Raw genomic sequence first — 19,975 nt, 5'->3', positions numbered from 1 at the left:
CTTACAAAAGCCGATACGCGGAATCGTAATTCCGAAGCTTATCGCTGCGGCAAAGGTAACGTATTTAATCGCGGGAACATGTTCCCGAAGCTTATCGCGGGGAAAATGACTCAAATTCCGTAGCGGGTTTCTACATAAAGACAATACTCCCCGAGCAACATTCGTTGTTCTGGTCACTGACAGATTTCGTTTGCATTTGCCTCGACACCTCCGCCACATGTTACAATTTTCATTTCTGGTTGAAAATGTGTTGTTAGCAACCGCCATTCTTATCCTGACCATAGTATTTGCAAAAGGATTGCGGTATAGCTTGAAGCCAAAAACAAACCTTGAAAATTCTAAAGCAAATTTATTTACGGTCGCCCCAGTATCTCTGGACTTCAAATGGGATGAAGAAGCACCACTTAAGTCATATCCTTTCAAGGACAAAGAGTACAAATTGACGATGGGTATTCGCAACATTGACATCTCAGAATGGCTTTTGATCGAGAACACGTACCTTAAGCGCATAGAGGAAAAAACCAAAATCACAACGAACAGTCACCCTGCATACCCTGCGAGTAGAGATTTGAAGAAAAGCACTGTTTTTAGTTCGCCAGAAGCTGAGGCAGCTGTGAGAGAATTCTACGACATTGCCATAACTTACATGTGCGAGAAGTATCCAATGTATTTCGAACATGTTGATGACCAGATCAAAAATCGCATTACTAATGAACTGATTCCAGCAAAATCTTCTTGCGTCAAAGATCACAAAGATTTGCTCCCCTACTTGATTCGCACTATTGAGGAGGATTTTATTATCCTCTTGAAGGACTCCTCAAAGAAGGACCAGCCCTACGGTGAAGAATACTACTTCAAAGCTGGTGTATTTGCCTTCGCCGCGGGATTTGATCCGGCGGATAAATTCAACCAGCCCCTCACTATGATCCATAAGCCAATTCCTGGATATGAGTCAAAGCTTAAATTATCAATGAACCGATTTTTTGATAAAATTAAAACAGGCGCATTAGTATCCCGCTCCAATTTCTCCATTCAAACACACGCTAAATTTTTTGTTGATGACGAAAATAAGGGGTATCACTTGACGGAAGAAGAATTAAACACACCCATCCCATTTGAAAACCTCAACTTTGAGAAACAGGTTCATTACCGAAGCGAGAGACAAGTTCTCACGAAGCTTCCCGAATCTGAAGCTATTGTCTTCACTATTAGAACCTATTTGCATCCGATGAGTGATTTTGCTGAAAACATGGAGGCTGCAAATCGACTCCGTGGTACGCTTGATAAGTTTCCAGATGATATGGCTCGCTACAAAAATATCACACAGCCCAGACCTGCCGTGATGAGATATATTGACGAGTTACTGGTGTAGCTTTGCTATCTCATCCTTTGCTTCCTCCCACACCTCGATATTTCTTTTTGCCCACGTGATGAAAATTCGGTTATAGTTTAAAAGAATTTGAAACATCAACTTGAGTTCATTTTTTCTAAAGTTTTCTGCGTTTTGGTTCAACTCGTCCGCAATGTATGAAATGTCTTGCATCATGACTTGTTGACATTTTTCAAGAATGCCTATCCGCTCTTGCAATTGAGTGATTCTCTGCTTTCTTGTTAACTCCGGGTTTTGATCCATGATATCCGAGACATATTTGGTAATCTTTTTCATAGATCCTATGCTAGGTAAAAATCTTGTTTTAGAGCTTGATTTTTCTGGAATAAAGAGATTTTGGCTTGTTCCGAGACTGTAGGCTGGACTTTTGTTTAAAGACTGGGTCTGGATACCCCTCTCAATCCTACCGACTTCCATTTCGGCTCTGAGACTGTCAGCCAACTCTTTTTTCTTTTCTCTTATTTCCCAATCAATCAAATTTCTTTGCTTGATCTTCCTTGCTTCGAATCTTTTTGTTGATTCAAATACGGAAGTATACTTCACAGATTCACCCAAGGGTTCTGAGAACTTGGTTTCCAACTCTGATATGAGATGGTTTATCGTGCTGAGAGAATTGTCGAAGGCTAAGCCGATGCGGTCAAAAATGATGTCTACCTTGAATTCATTCTCTTGTGATTCTTTCGCGTATCCAACATTTGCAGTATCGGCGAAGATCGTTGAAAACGAATTGAGATAAGCGCCAAGCTCAACATAATCGTTCGTGAGTCCAACATAATTACTGAGAATCCGCTTATTAATCTCATCCAAATGTGACTTGTTTACCACAGAATTTTGATTAGTGCTCTTATTTCCCACATCAGTGGTCTTCTCGCTAGTTTGTGTGACAATTGGTGAATCAGAAGTCTCAGCCAGCGTAGACGATGCTTGTGTTGATAGTTGAGATTCCGTCGCATTCGTTGATGATCCCGAATGATTCTTCTTCAGAGCGAAAAGTTTGTTCGTTAGTGAGTTCAGAAAAGGTAGACTGATTGTATGATTGGACAAAGGAAGTGGTAAACTCGCATAAATGGGGTCTGTACGTAAACCGTTTTCGGGATTCAGCTGATAAACAGATTTCGGGAGCTGGCTGCCAATAAATTTTATCTCGTCAGACCAATTCGAGGAGGGGTCCAAGAATTTGGCAAAGAAATCAAGCTTTCTAATTTGTGGAATCAGAAGACAATTGTTAAGAAAATTAGCGAGAAGGCGTTTTCTGTGCTCAATAAGCCTGCTTTTGTTCAAGTAATTCGAATTGATGTACGAGTAAGAAGGCCCCGTCATTGGTGGCGAGTCTGCCCCTGAGACATTTGCAAGCCCGTTTGATGCAGTGATATTGTGTCCGCTTGGAGTAGAGCCCACAAACCCATTTAGCATGTGCAAGGAAAAGTAGTTCTTCGGTGGTATGGGGGGAATCACCACAAGGGGAAAAACACGTATGAGAATGTCGCGTAGACTCTCAAAGTCGGAATATCTTCTTCTGGTTTGGATCTCATCGCCTTGCAAATCAGTAAGCAATATTGTGTACACAATATACTTCTTTGAGGTGTTTGCCAAACCCTCATTCGACTTTCCAGCCTCATTTATGAGAATTCGAACACTTCTTCCGGGGGATAAAAGTCTTGAGACTCTGCTTTCATGGTCAATTTGGACCGTGTTTATATCTTCATCTTGATAGAGCAAAAGCGAGCCACCTTCGTCGTCAGTTAAGTCATCCTCAAGAGGCGAGTTCGTGTCGGAGTCACATTTTGTTTTGGATACGCCTGAAAGCATTTTCTTTCGCCCCAGGGTAGATTTCAGAATCTTGTTACTCTCTTTATCACCCTGCATGAGACTTGCAAGTCCCCCGCTGGGAAACGGGTTGTTGTCCTCGTCATCATTGAAGGCACGGTTCTGCTGAGGATCCAGATTAGACATGGGTGGCGAGATTATCCAAAAGATGCAGAATGCACGAACAGGAAGTTGCCTCGGATAAACTCGGTGTTTTTTGCTGTCAACTAATCAGATAATTTTGCGTAGCGTTTTAAACCACAAATGGATCAATTCAAATGGTGTCGGCCGCTAGTAAAGACACGTAAAGGGTTTCGAGAGGATACGCAGCTAGGATCAATGTAGAGACGTACTAAAGATGTGAGCGGGATTCCACGAATTCGATGTAATTTGAGTCTTATTTTATTAGTGGTTTGAGGCGGTGGGGAAATTAGCGGATCGATAAGGGAAATTGGTGGGGTAGATACGGTACCTGTCAGCATGGGATTTGAAGTCGTGCGCACTAGATACAATTTAGTGTAGGAATATATGAGTGCTGTGTTAGATGCGTCCCTGAAACGCCTCAATTCGGATTAAAGCCTGAAATTATCGCGATACTGTGGTTGGTTTGCACAATTCTTTGCCGTTCTAGCTGTATAGCTGATACTTCAGCCTTTCAAACCACATTGGCCATTTGGCCCTTATTCTGCCTTCATATTCACGTCCTGCATGGGACGGCCTCCCATGAGACCAACTCCTCGAGAACCTGCATTGCCTGTTGTATGAACCATTGCGGGGCACGCGAGCGTGTTGTTGCCCTCACTCACTGAGTCGTGATGAAACCTTCACAAGGCTAAGGATCACAAATATATCTGAAACTCCAAAACAAAAAGGGGAATTTTCAAGTATTAGTTCAGAAAAAGCAAGAGTTTAGAATCAGTCTACTTCCTATTTATTTGGAACATGTCACACACCACTTCGTCCAAAGTGGACCCGAATGCACTAGCCTTAATTTGCCATTTGACGCGCAGCAGGAGTGTTTGTCCTTGACTGTATTCTTACCATACAAAGCTTAGAGCAGGATTAAATTTTGTCCTTGCAAAACCCCTTCCTGTATTATTCAAAAATCTATCTGTGTTAAATAATCTAAACAGGATAAGTTGGGTTGCGGCCTGTTCTCGGCATTGCACTAAATGGAAGGACGACTCGCAAGCATTGAGGCCGCGCACGACTTCGAAAAGTCTTCGATGTTTACCTCAAGTCAGCTTCATCCAACCCAAGACGGCTAAAACTGACACCGGATTTCTTTCGCTGCTCCTAAAAAGATTAGTTAGAACACTGTGTCATGGAAGAGTCTACGGCATTTCCATCCATATCGGAAGTCTCCCCAGAAGTGCAATTTGCACAGGTATTGGAGAACTTTCAAATGAGTGCTGGGGACGTTAGTCCATTTGATATCACGCAAAACTTCATTTCGATCTCCGCGGCTAGAGCACTTGAAGTTGGAAAGAAGATCAGCGAACTCGGTGACAATGTGTGTGCTGAAGATGAGCAGGAGTTCGCCAGTTGGGACTTGGAGACCAAGTTATGGCATTTGGTTACCAATCTATACTCGTTCAGACTCAGTGAGGATACCGATCACGTGCAAACATACGAGTTTTCGTCCTTTTCGACAAAACAAAGAGCATTTTTGCAAACACAGCCCAAATTAAAAGAATTGATAATTATCATTCACTGGCTTCAGCAAAACGCTCAGGAAGTTTCCGTTCTGTTTGATGGTACCAATGCATCTAAGTGGGCCAACACCCGGGTAGCACTTCAGAGTAAAGATTTAGCTGCATTGACGTCTCTGAAGAATAGCAGAGACTTAGTTGACTTTTTGGACGCAGACGCTACATTGAGGACCAACAAAAAGATTTCTGATGCAGACTTGAGCAACGACTCGAAAAACTTCGAGATTATCTATAGACTTGTATTGGCTGGAGATTATCAGCGTGCTGTTGACTACGCTAGCCAAACAGGAAATTTCACTTTGGCGCTCATTTTGGTAGGTGCTCAGCAGGATTTTGTCGATCCGGTCCTTGACGGCCAAGACCTCATGGTCGATGATACAAACCGCGATGATGTTTTAGCCCAGTCCCCTGCAGAACCCTCAGGCTTGAGACATAAGTACCTTTGGCTCCAGACTGTCTACAACTTATCCCGAGAAGAACGTTTATCCAGGGAAGAGCGGCTAATATACTCGTACTTATCTGGAGGTGACCAGACAGAGAACATACAGTATGCAGCTGAAGATTGGGACAACTGCTTGCTTCTTTATATCAACCAACTTCTCACACATCACATATGTTTATTCATGGGTTCAACTCTTCCGGCAGATGACGAATCCGAGAGTCTTTCATCTGTGTCATTTCCTACCCCTCAACACACATCTCTTGAAACAATATTGAACACCATGCTGAATTCAGCTGCTCTTGCTGAGGAGAGCAAAAATCCGTTCCGTGTCATCATGGGTGCAGTCCTCATCAATCAATTAAACTTCTTTCTTGACAATACATTTAAGTCTTCCCAGCTTAGCATTGTCAGCGACCAGCATATTCTACGAGTCTTGGCTCATTTAGCCGTGTTCTCTTCACTTTGCGGTCTACATGAAGGGTCTAAAACTCCAACTAAAATCATCACAAGGTATATCTCCAAATTGTCTGAGTATGGCTATGAAGACCTTGTACCCATTTACTTGGCGTTCATTCCTGATGAAAAAGATGTTCGTGAATGCTACTCCATTTTCTTGTCTACAATCACTGATTCTGGCAAACGCGCCAAACAGCTCGAAATATTCAAAAGGTTGGGGCTCAGTACTCCTGCCGAAATTGGTACTCGCTTGGATACTGACACTGGAGATGACACAGATCACTATGAATACAAGATTCACAATGTTCTTAAAAGAACGGTTGAAAGAGTTATGTGTGAAACTGAAGAGCACTACCGCCCTCAAATTGAAATCCAAATTGAAGATTCCGTTGTCGACAATGTGGACTTCAAGTTGTGCAGGTCAGTAGAATGGTTTTTCGAGAACAACATGTATGAAGACGCCATCAATGCCTCGCGCACTGTGTTCCAAAGATTCGTCTCTACAGGCCGTTTAAAGGCTATTAGGGAGTTTGGAAAAGGAAAGAATCTCAAGACCCTTCTCAAAAATTACGACTTTGACATGCAGACAAAATCTCTTGGGCTGGCTGAAGTTCCGACTTCGGTATCAGACACCGACAAAGATGAGTTGATGCAGTATGAGAAATTACTTGAGTGTCTTTTACTTTTAGATGAATGGAAGACATTTGTCAGCAACAAATCTGACATTCATTGGATTTCGAAAGATGTGGAAAATTCGATAGAGAAAGTCGTGAGCAAGATCCAGAATTTCATTTTCACATGGTTTCGCGAGATAATTGATTCTTCACAGAAAGATTCCCAACTTTACCAAGAATATCGTTCCATCTATGTTCCATACTTCATTATTGAGCTATTGCAGATTTTTCAAGCCGCTAGACCACACAACTCAAAATATGTTCACCAGGCATTTCATTTGGTCAGCGAAGTCGCCAATGACAAAGAAAATGACTTTCTCAGATGCTTTTTGTCTTGTGGCAGAACCAGCGAGTTTGTTGTCTTGGCTGGGGAGGTGGCTGCCGTGGCGGCTAGTACCGGCAGTAGAGATATATTTGTGTAAAGAGGGTATATCTATCAACTAAAAGTATATTTTGAAGTGTGAAATATGTTTCTTTTTGTCTTGCTCTAATTCAATGTTGAGGCCTTTTCATACAAAGAGTCAACGACGGATGACATATTCTTGACCAACTCCAAAGACGCTTCATATGCGGCGTCAGTTCTTGGCTGGTCGTAAATAATAAGCCAGCCATTACCTTGGTCCAAAACACCGTAGAACACCTTATCTAGAATCATTTGCGACAACTTGCCTTCAACCTGCTGCAAGTTCAACCCAATGGTTTTCGAAATGTGCGATATCTCGACGACGCTGTAAGACTCGATGATTTTCAACAAATTTTGCTCCAACAAGTTGTCATACAAAGAGTTGAAATGATTCTTGATAATTTGGTCCGATCTCAATTCGATGGAGTACGTGGTCAAGGATGTCTCGAAGTCCTTCAAAGATCTGTTGGAATACGCAGTGGCAATCGACTTCATGGCGTCAATATCCCTTGACTGGTACTTGATCACATTTTTGTTGTTCAAAATAGTGTTGACGTCATCGATTAAGTTCAACATAACCTTCGTCAATAACATATACTTCAAAACGAGGATCGCGCGATCGTCGCTTTGCGAGTTGAATCCTTCAAAAGACTCGTAAAAGTACGAGAAAGCAGTTTTGTAATCCTTTTCCTCAGCGTTCAAAATCCCACTTTGGCAGTCAAGCTCAGCCTGCAATAGCGTCGGACAATAGATCGAATTCGCCGACGTTCTGGCGCTAGTCAATGCGGCTCTAGACTTTGGGATATTGCGCAATGCGTGGTAAATCTGAGATTCCACCAACTGCACTTCCACCAAGGATGACTTGTCGTCCAATTTCTTGTATTCGCTTAACAATCCAGTGATGATTGTCAAGCCTTCCTGGTGAAGGCCCTTGTTGTACAACTTCGCCGATAACTTCAACTGCAACTGTTGTCTCAAGAATGACAATTTGTTTTCAACTGCCCAATCAATACACTCTTTGATGGCCAGGATTTGCGAGTCCAACGAGTCTGGAATCTTATCAAAATTCTCGATCAAAGTCTTGACAATCTTTGCCGTCTTGGACTTGGCAAAGGTGCTCAAAACGACACGCGAGTTCCGGATCAACTCGTCTAGCTTTGACGCAGATTTGTTGTTCTTGTAAATCTTGCCCAATTCAATAATCGCCGTCTCCTGGTCCTGTAAGAATCGAGTCCTTTTGTTCTGGTCGTCACCTTCGAACTTCGCATAAATTGCCTCGTAATATTTACGCTCAGCATCGTCATATCTTTTTTGTACAGCTGCAACACTGGCATCTTCCAACACAGGGGTGATTGACGACATTCTAAAGGGAAATTATGGGTTTTCTCAAGAATTTGCGTTACGTGTTTGCCTTCGAAAGTGGCACTGGGCAAGAATGTGAGCCCTCAACCGTCGCGGGCGGGACACGACTAGTTGGGGGCTTTCACAGTTATTTCAACTTTGACCTAATGTCCCCAAATTTGGGCTAAATTCTCGATGGAAAGGAAAGTACGTTTTAGCACCCCAACAGCTGATCTTACCATTTCCAAAATTCGGCAGCCCTGCAAGCCTGAAGTAATACCGAAGTTATGTCTGTCGTTGCTCTTCTATGTTCGCGTCAGATAAACATTCGGCTCGTACCACGGATGATTTGGCTGGTTTATCTAAGCTGAAAGCTCATATTGGGGAGGCCCTAAACTACATTGAAAAGTAAAAAAAATAAAACAGCTAGGCTTTCAATTTTTATGGGTATGCTGAAAAAAGAGACATTGTGAAGCACCACCCCAGAATCACTTCGGTTTTTACGAAGAATTGATTCTCACTTCGGTAAAAAAGCTCTCCGTGTATAAAGAAAAAAGTTCGAGAATTTGAGTTTTGTTCTACGATATCATGGGGGACAAACTTAGTTACAAATTTTGTATACCTTCTTTTCACAAAGCAATTTAGTACTATGCCAAAACAAATCTAAACTATAATTATTCATACTCTCTTTTCTTTAAGGCTCGAAACTCAGGGGAAGGTGGGTGCGAAAGTCGAATGAAAAAAAGTTGTGCACTCAGATGATTTCGTAAACCCTTCACATTTAGGGTTGGTTCTCCGTAATGTTGTCCCGTAAAATTCTCCAAAACCTGCGCCAATGCACCTTTGAATTGACCAGGGGGGCTAGGGGTACGGCAAAGATCAACTCCATCCTCTTAAGGACCCCTATATTGAGTCCATTCAAGAGACACTATGCGCAAACTCCGTTTCCCTTTGACCATAAGAAGGCTCAGGAGAAACGAGAATTAGAAAAGCTTCCCAAGTACAAGCAATGGGCCAAGTACTTTGAGAGTATGGAATTCAAGCGTAAGATGACAAAGTACTACTTGGCGACATTTGGTGTGATGCTTGTGGCGTTCTATTTCTACATGCGTGACCGGTACCATGAAGACAAACAGATGAAGCACATCAAGCAAAAGTATGCGCAAGACCCTGCAAGTCTTAGTGAATATGAATACCTCAAATTTAAGGCGTTCAGTACTGATAAGTTGAAGCCACGTGAACAAAAAAAATTCCGCCTTTATCAAATGATGCGCAAGGAATTTAGGAGAAAGAACCTTTTTGACGCTTCTGTCATGTTTGAGCCTACTCCTCAAGAGCTTGATGAGTGGTACAGTAGGCAAGCAAAGCCCACTAAGAAGGTGGCACTGGCCGATGATGATAAAGACGTTCTGTTTTCGAATCAACTTGAACTTGAGCCCGAGGAGCCCAAAGTATCGAATGAGACGAACCCAAACATCCAGCCGGCGAAAGATACAACAGAATTTTTTGATGAACTTGCATCCGCTTATGATGACCAAGTGAAGTGGGAAGAAAGAGGAATTATGATGGGTAGCAGAAGAAGATGGCTCATGAGCCAAGCTCAGGGTGACGTGCTAGAAGTGGCATGTGGTACAGGCAGAAATATCCCGTATCTTAAAACTGAGCAAGTGGACTCAATCACTTTTATGGATTCTTCGAGCAAAATGGTGGAGGAGACGCAGAAAAAGTTCCGTAGCAAGTTCCCCAAGTACAAGAACGCGGCTTTCGCCGTAGGAAAAGCCGAGGATTTAGTGGACCTTGCCCTGGACTCATTTAAATATGATACTGTGATTGAAGCTTTTGGGCTTTGTGCGCATGAAGACCCAGTAAAAGCTTTGAAAAACATGGCCACTTTGTTGAAACCAGGAGGACGAATTGTACTTTTGGAGCACGGCAGATCCACGTGGGACTTTGTCAATAACCATTTGGACTTCCGTGCTGAAAAGAGAATGCACACTTGGGCATGCAGATGGAATTTGGACATTGGTGAAATGATCGATGATGCTGGACTTGACATCACCTATGAGAAAAGAGTGCATTTGGGCTCTACGTGGCTTTTGGTGTGTAAGAGACCCGAGGATCCATTTCACATAGAGGAAAAGCCATTTATCAACAAACTTTTTGGAACTGAGTTTACTCCTGTTGAGAAGAAATAAATTTGTACATAGTGTGGGAATAGCGAGCTTCCTCGATGTTTTTCACGGAACAATATAGCACCTGGATAGCGTCAAAAACCAAATAAGCTTTACTTTGGCTGAACCGATGTTTTCAGCCTTAAAATTCCCAGCTTTTTATTTCACGACAGTAAAAACAGGCGGTGTTTAATGCGCTTTGACAAACCTTTCATCCCATCAGTGGATATATAGCTTATAGATAGACACCTTCGGAGGTATCTTCATCATTGTGCAACAAGTTGCGAGACATGAGCTCCTGCTTTAAAGCATCATGCTTCTCATTCTGTCTCGCAATCACTTGTTCATTTTCTGATACAGTCTCCTCATACAATTTGCGATCACTTTCATCTATAGTGCGAGCAAGTTCATTGGTAAGAAAATCATTTGTTTCTTGGAGTTTCACCAAAGAAGCCTCGAGCGACTTGTTCACATTTAGTATAGTGTCATCGGTGAGCTCCTTGATAGCAGTCTTAAAATCCGAGAGGGATGATGGTTGACTGGCTGAAGACATCTGGTACATCCGCAGTGGCTAACAGAAGGCTGAACGCGTTTTCAAACGTGCGACGCTGAAAAATGCTCTTGATACAGAAGCACTTATCGACGTGCGGGAGATTAGCCAGCAAGCTAACATCTTGGCTATCTGAGAAACCTTCTTCCATTTTTTGTTCTCAAACCTAGTGGTGAGGCTCAACCTAAACTTCGGGGAAGTTGGATTATAGCTCATCTACAAGTTCATTTGTGAGACGCACTGATAGCGCCTAAAGCTTTCGAAATGATAGGACGTCACATCAACAAAGCCGTGTCAAGGATTCGTGTCTGGCCAGTGATTGGTTTGACGTATAGATCAAATTCAACCATGGCGCTTGAGCCCTTCAAACCGATCCACCCTCTTCTTCTCCAACGGGCAGAGACTTTAACGAAAGAATTCGATGCGGTCGAAAAGGCCATGGCCATGGGCACATTTGATCACGAAACAAGCGTAAAATTCTCGCGGCTTTCTGTAATCATGGAAAACCTCGGGAGGTACAAAGAGATCACTCTGGACTATGCGCTGTTGCGTGAGATGATTGACGAAGCGTCAGACGAAGAACTCATAAAAGAGGCCGTGGCCGAAATCCTGGGACTCCTTTCGCAGATTTCAAAAACTACTCAGGCACTAGAGAAACAACTATTGCCACCAATCATACATAATGATAAGCCTGCGATTATGGAACTCCGGCCTGGAGTAGGTGGCTCAGAAGCAGCGCTTTTCACTGAGGATCTTCTCAACATGTACACGAACGTAGCCAGTCATAAACGTTGGCGGACCTCGGTGATCAGCGAGGCCCGAGGGACTAGTGGGATGCTAAATGAGGCGATCATCAGTTTCGATTCTCCTGAAGCATACGACTTTTTAAGACACGAGAGTGGGATTCATAGAGTCCAGCGCATTCCGGCCACAGAAACAAAAGGACGCATTCACACATCGACCGCAGCAGTAGTTGTATTACCCAAAATATCGGATGGTACAGAACAGTCTTTAAAAGAGGACGAGAGGCAGTTTGCTCCAGGCGAGGTCCGTATCGATACCATGAGAGCAGGTGGAAAAGGCGGACAGCATGTGAATACTACAGATTCTGCCGTGCGGCTTGTTCATATCCCCACTGGCATAATTGTCAGTCAGCAAGATGAGAGGTCGCAGCCGAGGAACAAGGCAAAAGCGTTCTCAATTTTGAGAGCAAGATTGGCACAATTGGACCGCGAGAGGGAAATAGCCGAGCAAAAGAAGCTCAGAACAGATCAGGTGAGTACGACTGACCGTTCAGATAAGATCCGGACGTATAACTATCCCCAAAACAGAGTGACAGACCACCGTTGCGGACATTCGGTCCATGATTTGCCAGGTTTTATGGAGGGCTACAAGATGGATGAAATGGTGAGTAAATTAGATTCTACCGAATTTGAGGAGCGTCTTCAGGCACTCATTGCCCAAAAGAGTTGAAGAAAATAGCATATGTATATAGAAACCTCAAATTTGACAGATCTTCAAATAGTTTTTACCAATGCAGTAGAGCTCGCCGGCATAATCTACAAACATACGCTCACCACCCCCTCCAACCCATTCCCATATTTTCGATAAATGAACACTTCGCTCAAAATCTTTAAAAAAAAATCAAAATATGTTCATTTTCCCGTACAAATTCAATTTTGGTTAAAATACTTGCTGTCTTGTGAGGTGGTCATGTGAGCACTTTCCAAACTGTTAGGCGTGGGATAATGTTTCGTGTAAAAACGTTTCCATACCCCTACATTTCTTTCTGCTACAAGAATTTTTATCTAGGAGCTGCAAAAGAGAATATGATATTCGGTATGCTTTTTCATCTGCTCGTGTTCTTTCAAAGTGTGGAAATCGGCACATGTGTTTTGGACTCACCAAAAATTTCAAAGTGACAAGACGTCGAACTTGGTGGGGTAGGTATGTTTGAGCCATTAATTTATCTCAACAATACTGCAAATTGGTACCCCTTAATCTTCATCTTCCTGTTTGTATGAACCCGGCCTCTACATCTCTCACGGTCTGCTCATCAACGCGCACCGCACTCTCATAACGCATGCAGACACAAGAGAATCTGGCCATATCTACACGCTAACGTGAAAAATAAACATAAATGGGAGCCGTTAGTAAACGAACCGCAGACGCACCCAACAGGCCGGCCAAAAGGCTGAAACTGGAAGTTCAACAGACTCTTTATATTCAAAATTTGAACGATAAAATCAACCGTGCCCTTCTCAAGCATAGTCTATTCATGATCTTCTCGACGTACGGCGAGGTTCTTGAGATCAATATGAAGATGAAAGGTCAGGCTCATATTGTACTTGATAGCTGTGAATCTGCCTCGCACGCGTTACGGTCGCTTCAAGCCACAAATATATTGGGAAAGGCTATCCACATTGACTACGCCAAAAAGAAATCAGTGTCAATCGAAGCAGCAGAGAAGGCGATCGCAGAGGAATAAGGTCATTTTCAAATATATACTAAGAATTACACAAGATGCTTGTATTCGAAGTATCCCTATGCCAAGTACAGAAATGCTAAGACGCAACCTCTTTCAAAGCCGCCAACCGCCGGGCTAAGCACGCAACGCGGCTTCTAGTTCATTCATGACGCAATCAGGGACCCCTAATTTACCCAAACTTGGTCCTCCAAGTGTCACTTTTCCGGCAGATTCTTTTTCCACGCACTCACGAATGAATCCTGACCTCTCCAAGAATCCAACATTGTACTGAGGAATGCAGTCTTTGTGAAGATTGTATGATATAAGCAAGTCATTATCGGCAAGCAGGACCTCGGAACTCTGCATGCGTGCCTCATCACGTTCAACAATGTTAAATTTTGTCAAATCAACACCCAAATTATTTTGCAAAACGTTCCGAGTTGCTTTCAAATTGACTTTATTTGAGGGAACTCCTCGGGCATTGAAATAATGGCCACCTATCATCAATGTGATTTTGTCATAGCTAGCCTTACCAAACTTTGTTCTGTCAACAAATCTTTCAGCGTCCAGTTCAGTATCTGAATCATATATGACACCCAAGAGTGACTCTGGGTTGTGGTTTCTTCGAGGCACTAAAAAGCCAAAGCCATTCCCGTTCTTCGGGATGAGGCCTTTTTTCTTAGTGTATATATTTGCAAGAAAGATAGTAGAGTACTCAAGGGTTTGAAGAGTCGGAAGAACATCTCTATTCTCAAAATTTGTCATGTATGAGAGGCTTTGCAACCCCAGTGTATGTCTCACATGGTCATACACGTGGGTTTTCCCAGCAACAGATAACGAGCAATTCTTTAAACCGAGAGCAGAAACTTCATTTGCAAAATTAAGCTTCACATTGGTTTGTGCTTTCAAGTATTGGGCCATGGCTAATGGCAAAGTTTGAAGCCCACTGTGTAATCTCATAATAGGATATTTCTTCAATTTTGATGCAACCTTTTCTAAATCAGCACCAGGTGAAACTTTCAGTTCATAAAGATGAAGAAATGGATTCACCTCTGGTACTTTTTTTTTGGATACCATTTTCCGCATTACAGCTTTGACAATGGATCCTTGCTCTTGCTCAAGTTTCACCAAGTTTGGGAGCGTGGCACGCACACTCAATTTGTCTACATCTCCACTATAGATCCCATGCATGACAGCACTCAAGACGTTGTCAGCCAATTGAGGGGAGCCGAATCTTCTTGTGATGAAAGATCTGATGGACTCGTCGTCGAAATTTTTGCTTGATTTGCGAAAAGGCTCCCGGAATATACTAGGCACTAATCCCTGGGAAACATCGTTTGATACAAACTTGGCAAACAGCAAAAATGAATTTGGAACTTGCACCAAGCTTCCGGCAGGGTCTAGAAGCCATTTTCTATTTCCCGGCGAGCTGGCACTCATCACTTCTACCTCTTTTTCGAGTCCTAGTTGTTTCATGATATCGACGATAAGAAGGGTACCATCACTCACTCCACGCAAAGTTCTTGGACCTTTTTCTAATATCAAATCAGAGCCATTATCGCTGAGTTTCAAAGATTTTATCCATCCACCAGGTTCTTTTGAGGCCTCATGTACAGAGATATGCAAGTCGGGTCGAAGCTTATGAAGAAAATACGTATAACAAAGGCCGGAAATTCCCGCTCCAACTACCGCAACCTTACCATTGCGGGGCACGAGGGACATATGTGAGAAATGGATATGGCTTTATTTAATGAATTGCCACTGCTGACTGAAATCTCTCCACATTTCCGCCACCTGGTGTACTGATGTCAATATAAGTTTTTTCGCAGCAGCTATATTCAATGTGCGTTAACGAGCACAGCTCGCATCTCATTTGGCTTGAATGATTATGACAATACTTTACGTCAATTAATAAAAATTTAAATCTAGCATGCATGAAACAAAGATTGTGGCTGCGATTCTTCGTTCAAAGTCTCCATCAGCATTTTGCTCCAATCACTCGTAGCTAAGCCTCTATTTTTGATGATTGTCTTTGCATTAGCTTCTGCATCATTCATACTCTCATTCCGTAGAAGCGGAAGACGTTGGTCAAATTGCATATCCCCTGTTGTTATGCTCTCTGAATCAAGATCAACAGGGTCAGCAAGACTCTCGGAGCTGTCATCCGCATTTGCGGCACCAATCGCTCCATCAACCAGCCCAGCAGAACCGGAATCAAGTTCACTTGTGCTTCTCAAAACACTTTGCAGACTCAGAGATGAGAGGTCCTCCGAAGATGTAGAGCTGCTCATCAGATCTGAATTAAGTGACCGTGTCAAGCCCTCAATGGGGCTTACTTCGCTACTGCTTGACGCTTGGCTTGCTGATGAATGAGGATGAGCGAACGAGCTTTCCAATGACGCTCGAATTGCGGAGGGCTTTCTTCTGAGTGCGCGGCTAGCGTCTACTAGGACATCATCAATTGTTGCCTCTTGCGAAGAATCAAATCCACCATGCGGAATGTGTTCGTAGGCCGGGGGATTCGCTGGTGTGCTGGGGTCTAAACTTGTGACAGAAGAAGATCTCATAGTAGTGGAAGAAGGCATAGTAGCCTCCTCGAACGAAGGCAATAAGTCACCTACTGCAGGGTCGAATGGCCTGATTCTTATGCCATTCCCCACGTAAGATGGTGTGCGGAAGTTGATCGCTCCAGGGCGTTCGGGTAGGGTTGCATCATTCCCAGTCTTAGTTTCAGCAGTCTTAGTTTCAGCGTACTCTGGCAATTGGAGAGCATCGTCACTGCACTTTGCACTCAAAAGAACAATTGGTGTATCAACAACGACCTCATAGTGGTGCATCTTGTTGTTATCCGCCGTGTCAGGCTTGGAGATACGGAACGATACTTGCAATCGATGCGAAACCTGAATATGGCGAAAATTGGAGTCGGGCGACAATGCTTTTGAAGATATGGTGTACCCTCTACTCATACCGTAATCTCTGCCATTGTATTTCTTGGGCAGCAATGAAGATGAATCAAGCTTAAGGATATCTTCATCCGCGTCGGAGAAAAACTGCCCACCATGCGAGTGACTGATGTGAGTCTCAAGACTTCCAATGATTGGCAGGGAAGGAGATTCTAGGCTCGCAACCAGACCCCGTTTCGAAACGGAGTGACCTCGAGAGTTAGGGGTTGATAAAGTGCTATCTGTTGCCCGGTCATGTTCACCAAAGCCTGAAGTCAAAAGTTCCTTGTCAGCTCTGGAGGTCAAGAAGGGCAAAGCGATATTGATATCTAATGGGGAAGCCACCATAACAGACCTATCTTTCGGGTTTGAGGAGTCTTCACGACAGAATTTCTGTTCATAACAAGAGTATAGCAAGTTATTTTCAGGACAGTTCAATACTTCTTCTTTGAAAGGCTCTAACCCATTATAGTTATTTTTAGATCTAGTTCGAAGCTCGCAAAGAGCTACGATTCGTTCTTTGGCTTTTGGATTTTTAGAGCGTGCGAAAGGGTCGTCGCCGTCATATTCATATTCTTTGGAAAGATCCTTGGACACATAAGTCACTCGTTCGAGTATGTTGAATTTTATTCTCTTCACAATCACATCTTTAGCCATGGGAATAAGTTTCACATTGATGGTATGTTCCGAGCCTAAGGATACATATTTCCTAGGGAACACGATCGAATAGTGAAGTGCGTCATTCCAGACCCTGTTTATATAAATAGGTTTGTCAGCGATTGAATATGCCGAGGAGGGAGGTGTTCGTACCAAAGGCAAATTATAATCCGCTTTCACAGCAGTTTTTTTACTCAATCTTTCTTGGGGGCCTGGTAATTTCACTGCAAGTTTGTGTGTAAGAGTTCCGTTGACGGTATTAACAGATGCTGGAATATTAGGGGGAAGTAAAATCGGTAGCAAGAAAACGTAAAGACCAGCTTTTTGTATATCGGCGGAGGGTTCCAGACCTTCCAGAGAGAAGAACTCTGAGCTGTGAGAGAACAGCTCATCAAAAGAGTGACTAGATTTCTCACGAGAGTCAACAAGTCTGAACTCCCGAGTCTTTTTCGCCAAGTGTTGTGGGTCGATATCTCTTAGACGCGTATCTTTGGTGTTGTTGACATTGATGTAGAAGTCAGCGTCCTGAAAATTGAGATCCCATTTCAATTTACCAATCTTGAACTTGTCCTCGAAGTGATGGCGACTGGAGCTATCCGTGACGGGCCACTGGGTTCTTGTTGTGGACAGGAACTCTACTTCCATAGTCTTAATCGAAGTATCTTTCTGAAGCTCAACGATCACAGCAAAAAGATGAGGAATCGGTGTCAGAGAGTCGATCTGTGTGCACAAGTAGTTAGCCGATTTCAGCGCCCGTATTTTCTTGCTTATTGTTTCGATGATCGCCGACGAAATGTCAGGTAAGCCAGTTTCCGAGTTATCTGAGATCGAGCAAACGCTCAGCCTTGGCGTGGACTCTGTTGTGAACGGTACGTTTTCCTCAAGCCCACCATTTATATCTGCTGCTGAGGTCGACTCGGGGATATCATTCCCACCATTCTCGACATCCTCGTACGTGAAACTAGTCGCCAGCGAAGGCGCCAAGTACACACAGTCGTGGGTATTCGCAACGTAGACTTTGACCAGTTTCAGTGGCGCGGCGCTAAGCACGCCTGCAGAAGTCTTCAAAGGGATCGGTAGCTGAAGTCCCAAGTCTTTCAAAAGTGTGAAAAGCTTTTTTTGAATCACATGTGATGTCTCTTGGCGGATGAGTTCCTTGGCCTGTTTTTTCGAAACGCTTCGCAGACGTGAGCGTGGCGCCATTTCACTGGGAATGGAGAGAGTGGACGATTCTCGCAGAGCCTCTGGCTCAGTGACAAGAATCACGATGGAGTTGCGGCGGTGATCAGCGACAAAGGAGCTGCGGTCAAAATCGGCTGGATCAGAAAATCGGCGCCCGACTTTTGTTTTGAGCTTGGTCAAAGAAAATGGCATTATGAGACCCGTGAATGGGAGGGCAAGGCTTAGTGGGTGAGAATTGCTGGGGAAAACGGGAGGCGATATTACTTAGTATTCTTGTGAAAGAGATCCAGAAACGAGGACAGAAATTTTTGGCGTCCCGAGAAGCCGCAGTAAAAATGAAGAAAATTCGTAGGTTCCTCCCGTGCGTATTCTTATAAGTTGTGGTAGGTTTTGCCAGCGTAGGCCGAGTCCGGTCAGTGGGGTAGTAGCTGCGGTATCGCCGGCCCAAGATCGGGGTGTGCGGCCGACAGGATTTAAGCGGAAGCGGGCGCAAGTTTCGGCCCACTTTTTTTTTTAGGTTGTCGCACAGATCGGCTCCTCTTAAGCAACGGGAGAACAGAAGATAATCAGCGGAGAAGAAAGAACGTTTTCAAGTCACTTCAGAGGACAAACATTGGACCAGCTTCTGAAGTTCTGGTACTTGAGGGTTATTTTATTCCGAGGCTCTTTTTGATATTGCTCTGTTTCTTTATATTTTGGACGGCTTTTCCCCAGCGACAGTGGATCGGCCGGCAAAAAGCCAGTGTCTATTGGTGCGGATTCATTTCGCTGACAGACCATGCAGCAGTTGCAATTTAGGCTCGCGCAAGAAAAAGCGTTCTAATTGGGCCCCATGGTTTGCCACAAGAACATGAACTTTTCCTGATTTTTAGCAAAAGATATCCCTGCTCAAGTAGTGCCAACAGACGGGATTCCGAGGATGGAAACTGCCCGACTTGTAATTAATGGAAGAAGGAAAAGGCGCCTGATATTCTAGTGGTCTGTGTCTAACACTTCATCTTTTCCAAACCCTGCGCCTCCCTACAAGACCTTATCGCAATGCCAAGATTTCGGCACGAACTTTGGATGAGATAGATGTCTCAAATAGGAGAGGCGCAATACAAGATTTGTCGTATTTGTCTACCATATACACACCACGTGACCAAACTATTTCTTTTCTCCAACAGATAGATAAAGTTTTCACCATTTTCCCTATTGTTTCTTTTTTGCCATGGGCGTAAACCTAATTCATTATTCATGAGAGTCACAGAATCAGAAATTTTCTCCTTTAAATCTGTGTTTAAATGACGCATGCTGCAAGGAACATGCGTTTGAACTGTCTTATCGAACCACTTCCATTGATCTTTGGAGGAAATTTAGAACCAATTTAGAACTGACTCAAACCATGTATTCTTTAAAGATTTAGAAACAAAAAAGTAAGCCTATTCTGTTTGACTGTCTCTCACATCGGTTGATCGAGACAGGAAATGAATATACTTTGTGATATTTCTTGTGCTATTCGGCTTTTCGAAGATATGGCCTAATCCCAGTAAAATCAATTAGGAACAGCTGTTGAAACGGTTTGGTGATAAATGCGCGAGCTGACGTGCGTTCTCCAATCAGATGGAACATTTATGAAGGCTGCCTCAATATCATTTTACGACCCGTATTATTGAATTCCGCATTAAAGTCATTCAACCAATCTAGGCTTTTGGAAGATTCTATTGTGAATGAGAATTTGTAGAATTGGATTCTCGTGTCGATCTTGTTTGCCTGCTTGCGGAAAGTATAGTTAGTCTCCGG

At 43.4% G+C, this 19,975-nt stretch overlaps 10 protein-coding genes across 10 annotated transcripts; 5 read left to right on the top strand and 5 right to left on the bottom strand.

Annotated features, from left to right (window-relative positions):
- The first annotated feature begins 117 nt into the window (after positions 1–117).
- On the top strand, positions 118–1,807 carry HRQ2 (Hrq2p). The gene has a single exon (XM_018855496.1). The coding sequence runs from the start codon at positions 218–220 to the stop codon at positions 1,370–1,372; it is 1,155 nt and encodes a 384-aa protein (XP_018713838.1). The 5' UTR covers positions 118–217; the 3' UTR covers positions 1,373–1,807.
- METBIDRAFT_38073 (uncharacterized protein) lies at positions 1,361–3,199 on the bottom strand (the record flags this gene model as incomplete). The annotated part of the gene is made up of 1 exon (XM_018856954.1): positions 1,361–3,199. The coding sequence occupies one exon, from the start codon at positions 3,197–3,199 to the stop codon at positions 1,361–1,363; it is 1,839 nt and encodes a 612-aa protein (XP_018713837.1).
- Positions 3,200–4,021: 822 nt separating this feature from the next.
- NUP84 (Nup84p) lies at positions 4,022–7,303 on the top strand. The gene has a single exon (XM_018855495.1). It carries the CDS (start codon positions 4,521–4,523, stop codon positions 6,900–6,902), a length of 2,382 nt encoding a protein of 793 aa, XP_018713836.1. The 5' UTR covers positions 4,022–4,520; the 3' UTR covers positions 6,903–7,303.
- Positions 6,968–8,245, bottom strand: RPN6 (proteasome regulatory particle lid subunit; the record flags this gene model as incomplete). The annotated part of the gene is made up of 1 exon (XM_018859427.1): positions 6,968–8,245. One exon carries the CDS (start codon positions 8,243–8,245, stop codon positions 6,968–6,970), a length of 1,278 nt encoding a protein of 425 aa, XP_018713835.1.
- A 760-nt stretch (positions 8,246–9,005) lies between these two features.
- On the top strand, positions 9,006–10,545 carry METBIDRAFT_29849 (putative RNA methyltransferase). Its single transcript, XM_018855494.1, has one exon. The coding sequence runs from the start codon at positions 9,025–9,027 to the stop codon at positions 10,417–10,419; it is 1,395 nt and encodes a 464-aa protein (XP_018713834.1). The 5' UTR covers positions 9,006–9,024; the 3' UTR covers positions 10,420–10,545.
- An 85-nt stretch (positions 10,546–10,630) lies between these two features.
- METBIDRAFT_9624 (uncharacterized protein) lies at positions 10,631–10,948 on the bottom strand (the record flags this gene model as incomplete). The annotated part of the gene is made up of 1 exon (XM_018859426.1): positions 10,631–10,948. One exon carries the CDS (start codon positions 10,946–10,948, stop codon positions 10,631–10,633), a length of 318 nt encoding a protein of 105 aa, XP_018713833.1.
- On the top strand, positions 10,796–12,515 carry METBIDRAFT_29848 (uncharacterized protein). The gene has a single exon (XM_018855493.1). The coding sequence runs from the start codon at positions 11,210–11,212 to the stop codon at positions 12,416–12,418; it is 1,209 nt and encodes a 402-aa protein (XP_018713832.1). The 5' UTR covers positions 10,796–11,209; the 3' UTR covers positions 12,419–12,515.
- A 570-nt stretch (positions 12,516–13,085) lies between these two features.
- Positions 13,086–13,433, top strand: METBIDRAFT_9622 (U2 snRNP complex subunit; the record flags this gene model as incomplete). The annotated part of the gene is made up of 1 exon (XM_018859425.1): positions 13,086–13,433. The coding sequence occupies one exon, from the start codon at positions 13,086–13,088 to the stop codon at positions 13,431–13,433; it is 348 nt and encodes a 115-aa protein (XP_018713831.1).
- A 114-nt stretch (positions 13,434–13,547) lies between these two features.
- HEM14 (oxygen-dependent protoporphyrinogen oxidase) lies at positions 13,548–15,134 on the bottom strand (the record flags this gene model as incomplete). Its single annotated transcript, XM_018857019.1, has 1 exon — positions 13,548–15,134. The coding sequence occupies one exon, from the start codon at positions 15,132–15,134 to the stop codon at positions 13,548–13,550; it is 1,587 nt and encodes a 528-aa protein (XP_018713830.1).
- A 109-nt stretch (positions 15,135–15,243) lies between these two features.
- Positions 15,244–18,649, bottom strand: ECM21 (Ecm21p). Its single transcript, XM_018855492.1, has one exon. It carries the CDS (start codon positions 18,383–18,385, stop codon positions 15,338–15,340), a length of 3,048 nt encoding a protein of 1,015 aa, XP_018713829.1. The 5' UTR covers positions 18,386–18,649; the 3' UTR covers positions 15,244–15,337.
- Positions 18,650–19,975: the final 1,326 nt, after the last annotated feature.

The sequence above is a fragment of the Metschnikowia bicuspidata genome, assembly GCF_001664035.1.
Source record: "Metschnikowia bicuspidata var. bicuspidata NRRL YB-4993 chromosome Unknown METBIscaffold_1, whole genome shotgun sequence".
NCBI classification, from domain to species: Eukaryota; Fungi; Ascomycota; class Pichiomycetes; order Serinales; family Metschnikowiaceae; genus Metschnikowia; species Metschnikowia bicuspidata.
Note: the sequence above shows the minus strand (reverse complement) of the source record. Positions and strands in the feature narration are given on the sequence as shown.

Excerpts from the sequence above, each read along its gene's own strand:
- ECM21 (XM_018855492.1), bottom strand. The coding sequence starts at position 18,385 with ATGCCATTTTCTTTGACCAAGCTCAAAACAAAAGTCGGGCGCCGATTT.
- NUP84 (XM_018855495.1), top strand. The coding sequence starts at position 4,521 with ATGGAAGAGTCTACGGCATTTCCATCCATATCGGAAGTCTCCCCAGAA.
- HRQ2 (XM_018855496.1), top strand. The coding sequence starts at position 218 with ATGTTACAATTTTCATTTCTGGTTGAAAATGTGTTGTTAGCAACCGCC.
- METBIDRAFT_29848 (XM_018855493.1), top strand. The coding sequence starts at position 11,210 with ATGATAGGACGTCACATCAACAAAGCCGTGTCAAGGATTCGTGTCTGG.
- METBIDRAFT_29849 (XM_018855494.1), top strand. The coding sequence starts at position 9,025 with ATGTTGTCCCGTAAAATTCTCCAAAACCTGCGCCAATGCACCTTTGAA.